Consider the following 8,747-nt stretch of genomic DNA (forward strand, 5'->3'; position numbering starts at 1 on the left):
CATGAGCTCTTAGAGAGCCGGGACCACGTTTGCATCATCTTTGTGACCCAGGCACATAGCCCAGTGCCCACACACAGTGGGTGCTCAGCTAGTGCCTGTGGTCCAATTAAGTGCATGAATGGGAGGGCAGACCACCCTTCACGCAGGTGGCTGGAAGCGAGAGTCCCCAGTAACCTGGGACAGGAGAGGGATAACACTTGAGGGTAGGTCAACTGGAGCAAGAAATAGCAGTTGGAGAATGTGATAGCAGTTGGAAAGGTCCAGAGAGGCTCGTTAGAAAAGGGCTCATTAGGCACAGGCTAAAGGTGAGTAGATGATCAGCTGACAGCCCTCACAGGGCACAGGCTCCAGCTGCAGGCCCAGAGCCCATGCCCAGCTGTGCCTCCATGACAGGCCTGTCTCAGAAAGAGCTGGGGGCAGATCGCCTGTGAGTAACCGACTGTGCTGCTGGAATTTGATCAAGGGCACTATGAACTACCTTAAAGTGATTTGTAAATATTTTCAATTAAAATGTTGATGAATCTCAGAGGGAAGGGGGGAAGGAGCCGGAAGAGATTAACCAAAGAACTTATAAGCGTGATACATAACCCATAGACCCAGACAATAGTGTGGTGAAGGCCTGGATGCAAGGGGGAGGGGGAGGGAAGGCGGCGGGTACATGGTGGAAGGGGTCAGTGGAGAAAAAAGGGGATATCTGTAATACTTTCAACAATAAAGATAAATTTAAAAAACTAAAATAAAATACCCTGAATTTAATAATTCATTGAGTCAGTAGATATATACTAGCTATTATGCTAGATCGAAGGATATGGCCTGGTACAGCTCACAGTCTTAGTTAAAATAAGAGAGGAATGGTCAGCCTTGGCCGCTGTGGCTCAGTTGGTTGGGTGTTGTTCTGTGCACCGAAAGGTTGCCAATTTGATTTCCAGTCAGGGCACATGCCTGGATTGCAAGCTTAATCCCCAAAGTTTTACTCTCATATCAGTGTTTCTATTTCTCTCTACCTCTCTCTTCTTCTCTCTCTAAAAATCAATGTAAAAAAAGGGGGGGGGAATGGTCAGGTGTAAAAATGGTACACGTTTTCAATTCCCTCTGCACTTATATGGCCACTGGCATGAAGAATACAAAAGGAGCCCTAGCTGGTTGGGCTCAGTGGATAGAGTGTTGGCCTGCGGACTGAAGGGTCCCAGGTTCGATTCTGGTTAAGGGCACATGCCTGGGTTGTGGGCTCAATCCCCAGTAGGGGGTGTGCAGGAGGCAACCTATCAATGATTCTCTCTCATCATTGTTGCTTCTATCTCTCTCTCCCTTTCCCTTCCCCTCTGAAATATATATATAGCAGAGGCCCAGTGCATGAAAATTTGTGCACTGGGGAGGGGGGATCCCTCAGCCCAGCCTGCACCCTCTCGCAGCCTGGGAGCCCTTGGGGAATGTCGGACTGACAGCTTAGGCCCGCTCCCCACAGATATCCCTGGGGGAGTGCACTGACCACTGGGGGGCAGCTCCAGCCCCATGCTCCATCGCCCCGCCACCAGTTGCCGCTACCCCCCCCCCCCCATCACCACCCCCTCCCTCTGCTCTCTGGCACCCGCCTTGGCTGGCCTGGTGCTGCCCGCTCATAGGCCCCGCCCCCTGCCGGCCAGTCATTCCACTGATGGGTCAATTTGCATATTAGGCTTTTATTATATAGGATAATATAAAAGGATGTGAGCAAGAGCAAAAGACAGAACATCCATTATTTCCAATGTTATCTCAATTCCAGCATTTAGTAAAAGGGTGATTTCTGAGTTACTGAAATGGGGTGAAAGTTGATTTGGGGGAATTTTATGAATAGGGGTTGTTTGTTTGTTTTATTAAATTTATTGGGCTGATACTGGTTCAAAAAACCATACAGGTTTCAAGTGTACAGCTCAATAAAACATCATCTGCACGGGTACTGTGCACCCATCGCCCCAAGCAGTCTCTTTTCATCCTTCTGTTCCCTCCTTTGCCCACCTCCACCTACCTCCACTTCCCTTCCCCTCTGGCCATCACCACGCTATTGTCTGTGTCTATGTGTTATGTATATATGTGTGGTTTTTTTACTCAATCCCTCCCCTCTGACATGTATCCATGTCTCTTTTTTGAATGGGGATTGTCTTCATTCTTTATATGAAATTCATCTCGGAGTCCAGACAATGGACATTAATAACGCATGGCCAGAAGCATGAAGCAGCTGCGTCAGGTGGACTCAGGTGCAGAAAACAGGCTTTACATGAGCCCCTGCAGGTCAGCAGGTCTCCGAGGCTGCCATTCCCTGTTCAGCACCTTCTTCAGACTCATCACGGAGAGAAGCAGCTCCGCCTCCCCGAAGAAGAGCGAGGAAGGGGCCCAGACAGCCAGGCCCGGGTCCTCCTGGAACCTGTAGGAGTGGAGACTGCAGCACTTGTCCCCAGCCAGCTCAATATTTCAAAGTACTGCAGGTGATTTCATTCCTTGTGATTCTGACCTGGATTCTGTCTTTCAAAAACGAGTGAATCAAAGTGTGTGTCTGACCTAAATTCTGAAACAAGGACTACACTTAACAGTCACCTAGGAGGGATAGAGAACCTTCTGACCAGCTGCAGTCATGCAAAAAAATCTTAATTTAATTACTCAGGTACCATCAATCCCAGGTCCACAACATTCGTACTGGGATTGATGGCCAGATCTCAAGTGCTCAGCAGTCACTCTACAGCACAGTATCACACACTCCTCGGCGGGCGTGACATGCACGCTCCCACGGATACCACATCTCGACACACTAACTTACTTTGACATTATTTTTTCCAGCAAGCCAGCTCCGTTCCACACAGACTCTCGCTGATCTTACTGAAAATAAAGAGTGCAGTTCTGAAAAAACAAATAGACCTCGATTCATTAGGCAGCTCTTCCGGTTCCTTCCACTGTTTTTATTATCACTTAAAAGATTTATCTTAGTCTCCTCTTGTTTAAATTTGGAAACTGGAATTTTTAAGTGCAGCTGGTAAAGTACATGTTCCGGACTTGCAAGTTCTAGCCTAATATGAACTCCTCAGGGGGAAAAAAACAACAAAAACCTAATAGATTTTCATTTTTCGTGAAAATATGGCAACAAAAATGCATTTACATTTACAAAACAGGTCAGGGTCATCTGTGGTGCTCATTAATCCTGCCACTCCCGGGAAAAAGGCTGAAAGCTTCACCTACATTTTGCAGATGGAAAACAGGAGCAGGTTCCGTCTTGCTCCGGGTATTGTAGCAAAGCCTGTGATAGGGCCTGAAATAGATCCCAGAGGAATTTGCGCTCTTTTTTTGATGTAGAACAGGACTCAACTAAAGCGGAATCATTAAAATTGTGCCACAGAGGAAGCAAGTCTCTCTTTTTTGACTCATCCCCTCCCTCAGTACTATCAGCTCCAACTTCCTCATAATCCTTCTCAAGGGCAGCCATGTCCTCACGGGCTTCACAAAACTCTCCTTCCTCCATGCCCTCACCCACGTACCAGTGGACAAAGGCACGCTTGGCATACATCAGGTCAAACTTGTGGTCCAGGCGAGCCCAGGCCTCAGCAACAGCTGTAGTGTTGCTCAGCATGCACACAGCTCGCTGTACTCTGGCCAGGTCTCCACCAGGTACCACAGTGGGAGGCTGGTAATTAATGCCAACTTTGAAGCCAGTGGGGCACCAGTCCACAAACTGGATGGTACGTTTGGTCTTGATGTTGGCAATGGCAGCATTGATATCTTTGGGGACCACGTCACCACGGTAAAATAGGCAGCAAGCCATGTATTTACCATAGCGAGGGTTACATTTCAACATCTGGTTAGCTGGCTCAAAACACGCATGGGCTCAAAACACGCATTTCTTTTGTAGAATTAAATAATTCATTTTGGTTGTACTTTTCAGTTGGATACCTTATACTCATTAACTTAACTGACCAACCAAATGTAATTCATACAGTAATTTCATAGAATACATTGGATGTAATGCTCAGCATAATACATGACATAAAACCATTTTAATAACTTTTTTAAAAGAAGAAGCAATATTTGTCCAGTCGGGTGTAGCTCAGTGGTCGAGTATCGACCCAGGAACCAAAAGGTCACCGGTTCAATTCCTGGCCAGGCCCTATCCCCGGATTGCAGGCTTGATCATCGATTACTCTCTCCCATTATTGATGTTTCTCTCTCTCCCTCTCCCTTCCTCTCTGAAATCAATAAAAACATATTTAAAAAGAAAAGAAAAAAAGCCGTATTTAAAATCCTATATAAAAAGAAACAAATTATAAAATAAAAGCCAATATAGAGTCGAGGAGACTTTCGCTGAAGATGGTGGAATAGGTAAACGCTGAGATCGTCTCCTCCCACGACCACATCAACATTAGAACTAAATTACAGAGCAACCACCCTCGGGAGCCACCTGAAGACAAGCGAACAGAACTCCTATAACTGAGAATTTAAAGAGGAAGCCACTTTGGGACTGGCAGCCGGGGTGGGATGAGAAGAGGGAGAGTTCCACACCCACAGGTGGCAGTTAAACACTGGGAGGGTGACCTCAGCTGCAGAGTCCCCTGAGGAGCCAGCAGCCCCTGCCCCACACGACCCCCCAGTGCTGGGCCCCAGTGCTGGGCAGAGGAGTCCCCTACACTTGGCTGTGCAAAGCAGCAGACACTGCACCCAGAGACACAGACAGACAGGCTTTTCTTAAAGGGCTGCACACAAGCTCCCTCACTCAGCTCCCGTTCAGGGTAGCAGTTGGAGAACATAAAAGGAGGAAGTAAGTTGCCTCACATCAGGGCAAGGGTGGGAGGGGCAAGGGGCTGGGCAGAAGCCAGGAAGGCGCCGTTGTTTCTTTGCTGATGTTTCCTCCCAACCCAGCCGGAGGGCACCATCTGGGCTCTCCACTGACCTGGCTAAAATAGTTCACCCAGCCCAGTGAGTCCCTGAGACCCCGCCCCGCCCACCGTGCTCAACTGGCTCCTCCACAGGGGCGCCTGCTTCCCGTTCACGCTGCAGATTCAGAGGCCCACCCCCCATCCTCGAAGGACTGCAAATCCCACACAAGTGGCAGCCACCTCAGCTCATGCTACAGCCTCTCAAAGGTCCACAAGCCCCACCGAAGGAGCTGCTGGCTTCGGCATACATTGTAGGCCCTGCCAAGGGGCCCCGCGCTCAGCACAAGCAGCGCCCAGTCTTGTATCGTAACTCCCATCAGGTGACCCAAACCCGGCGTAAGTGATGGCCAGTCTTAGCCTAGAATGTAGCTCCCACTGACTGACCACAAGCCCAGCACAAGTGCTGGCTGGCTTCAGCTCACATCGTAATGCCTACCAAAGAGTCCCACGCCAGGCACAAGTGGCAGCCACCCTCAGTTCACATTGCAGCCTCCCGCAAGCACCTCCAAGCCCAGCACAAACTGCAACGAACCACACATCATTTTGTAGCTTCTACCAAGTGGACCCAAGCCCTGCGCAAGAGGTGGCTGACTTTGGCCTGCACTGGAATCCCTCCCAAGAGGTTCCAGACCCAAAACAGGAGGCTTCAGGCCTACCCAGAACCCCAACTCCACAACTGACACACCCGAGGAACACACCCCAGAACCGCGCTAAAGTGTCTCCCACTCCATGGGGTGAGCGCCTGGACAACAGCTCACCCACTGTAGTCATGGCCACCCCTCACAGCAAGTCAGCCTGAGGGTCAGTCACAAAGGCCAGTGGCAATTGAGGCCCAACTACAATAGGAGAGTCCACACAACCCACACAGGGGACACCCCTGGAGCTCCCACCACAGGTGACCAGGGAGACTGTGCCACTGTGCTAGATACTGGCAGATACAGAAGATATACACAATACATGGGAACAAACCCAGAGAGTCACCCAAAGAAACACGTCCCAAATGAAAGAACAGAACAAAACACCAGAAAAAGAAATGAAGACAAGCAATCTACCAGATGCAGAGTTGAAAACTCTGGTTATAAGGATGCTGAATTAAGTCAGGAGAAGAACATATGAATTCAGTGAGAACTTCAACAAAGAGATAGAAAACACACAAAAAATGAATAAAAAACAGGAAACCATAAAAATTCTAGAAGAATCCAAAGGCAACAGAATCTCAGACATATGCCGAAGCAATTTCTTCACTGATACAGCTCCTAGGGCACTTGAAACGAAAGAGAAAATGAACAAATGGGACTACATCAAAATAAAAAGCTTCTGCACAGCAAAAGAAACCATCAACAAAACAACGAGAAAACCCACTGTGTGGGAAAACATATTTGCCAATGTCATATCTGATAAGGGCCTAATCTCCAAAATTTATAGGGAACTCATACAACTTAACAAAAGGAAGATAAACAATCCAATCAAAAAAAATGGGCAAAGGACCTAAATAGACACCTTTCAAAAGAGGACATTCAGAAAGCCACGAGACATATGAAAACATGCTCAAAGTCACTAATCATCTGAGAGATGCAAATCAAAACAGCAATGAGGTACCATCTCACACCTGTCAGACTGGCTATCATCAACAAATCAACAAACGACAAGTGCTGGAGAGGATGTGGAGAAAAAGGAACACTTGTGCACTGCTGGTGGGAATGCAGACTGGTGCAGCCACTATGGAAGACAGTATGGAGTTTCCTCAAAAAACTGAAAATGGAACTCCCATTTGACCCTGTGATCCCACTTCTAAGAATATATCCCAAGAAACCAGAAACACCAATCAGAAAGGATATATGCACCCCTATGTTCATAGCAGCACAATGCACCATAGCTAAGATCTGGAAACAGCCTAAGTGCCCATCAGTAGATGAATGGATTAGAAAACTGTGGTACATCTACACGATGGAATACTATGTTGCTCTAAAAAGGAAGGAACTCTTACCATTTGCAACGGCATGGATGGAACTGGAGAGCATTATGCTAAGTGAAATAAGCCAGTCAATGAAGGAAAAATACCACATGATCTCACTCATTCATGGATAATAGAGACCATTATAAACTTTTGAACAATAATAGATACAGAGGCAGAGCTGCCTCAAACAGATTGTCAAACTGCAGTGGGAAGGCCGGGGAGGGTTGGGGGACAGGAGGTAGGGGGGTAAGAGATCAACCAAAGGACTTCTATGCATGCATATAAGTATAACCAATGGACATAAGACACTGGGGGATAGGGGAGGCTAGGGGACTGTCTAGGGCGGGGGGGGGGGAAAAATGGACACATATGTAATACCCTTCGTATTACTTTAAGCAATAAAAAAATGAATAAAAAACATAATAAAACAACAAATTGGAACTGAAGAATACAATAATTGCAATGAAGAATACATTAGAGTGAATCTACAGCAGATTAGATGAAGCAGAGAACTGAATCAGTGATCTGGAAGAAAAGGTAGTGGAAAACATCCAATCAGAACATCAAAGAGGAAAAAATAATTTTTTAAAAATGAGGATAGTTTAAGGGGCCTTTAAGACAACATCGAGCATACCATCATTTGCACAACAGGTGTCCCAGGAGAAGGGGGGTGGGCAGAAAATGTATATGAAGAAATAAGGACTAAAAACTCCCCTTATCTGGCAAAGAAAATAGACACACAAGGCCAGAGCGCACAGACTTACAAACAAGATGAACTGGAAAAGGCATCGAAATTAGAAGTAAGCCTGTCAAAGAGAAACAAACCTGTCATTCTTTTCAGAGGACATGCTCCTATAGAGAGACAACATTAAAGATTTCACCACAAAACTATTTGAATTAATAAATGGATTCAGTAAAGTATCAGGATACACATTAATATTCAGAAATCTATTGCATTTGTTTTTTTAATCCTCGCCGAGGATATTACTCTTTCTTTCTTTCTTTTTTAAACATACTTTTAAAAAAAATTGATTTCAGAGAGAAAGGGAGACAGAGAGAGATAGAAACATCAGTGATGAGAGAGAATCATTGATTGGCTGCCTCCTGCACACCCCCTACTGGGGATCTCAATCCTGTAATGCAGGCATGTGCTCTTGACCTGAATTGAACCCAGGACCCTCCAGTCCACAAGCCGACGCTCCATCCACTGAGCCAAACTGGCTAGGGCCCGAGGATATTTTTCCATGGATTTTTAGAGAGAGTGGAAGAGAGAGGGAAGGACAGAGAGAAATATCAATGTGAGAGAAACACACCAATTGGCTGTCTCCTGCACGTGTCCCAACCAGAGCTGAGGCCAGGGAGGAGCCTGCAACCAAGGTACATACACTTGACCAGAATCAAACCCGGGACCCTTTGGTCTGCCTTCTGACTCTCTATCCACTAAGCCAAACTGGCTAGGGCCTTTTGCATTTTTATACACCAACTAGAGGACCGATGCATGAAAATTCATGCAAGAGTAGGCCTTCCTTCCCCTGGCTGCCAGCACCGGCTTCCCTCCAGCACCCGGGACCCCCGCTTCCCTCCTCCGGCTGCCCGCAGCACTCAGGACCCAGGCTGGCTTCCTTCCAGCCCTGGCTTTGTCAGGAAGGACATCCGGAATGACGTCTGGAAGATGTCTGGTCTAATTAGCATATTACCCTTTTGTTATTATAGATAACAAACTACCAGAAAGAGCAATTAAGACAACAATCCCATTTCCAATTGCATCAAAAGAAGAAAAGAAATACCTAGTGATAAATTTAACCAAGGAGTTAAGAGACCTGTACTCAGAAAACTATGAGACATTAAAGAAAGAAATTAAAGATACAAATAAATGGAAGACTATACAGTGCTCA

General features: G+C 46.7%; 1 protein-coding gene across 1 annotated transcript; it reads right to left on the minus strand.

Annotated features, from left to right (window-relative positions):
- Nucleotides 1-2,250: 2,250 nt before the first annotated feature.
- Nucleotides 2,251-3,841, minus strand: LOC132240897 (tubulin alpha chain-like). The gene is made up of 2 exons (XM_059708771.1): nucleotides 3,390-3,841; nucleotides 2,251-2,401 (listed from the first exon to the last, which is right to left on the minus strand). The coding sequence occupies exons 1-2, from the start codon at nucleotides 3,818-3,820 to the stop codon at nucleotides 2,251-2,253; spliced, it is 582 nt and encodes a 193-aa protein (XP_059564754.1). The 5' UTR covers nucleotides 3,821-3,841.
- Nucleotides 3,842-8,747: the final 4,906 nt, after the last annotated feature.

Source organism: Myotis daubentonii, chromosome 1, assembly GCF_963259705.1.
Source record: "Myotis daubentonii chromosome 1, mMyoDau2.1, whole genome shotgun sequence".
Classification (NCBI taxonomy): domain Eukaryota; kingdom Metazoa; phylum Chordata; class Mammalia; order Chiroptera; family Vespertilionidae; genus Myotis; species Myotis daubentonii.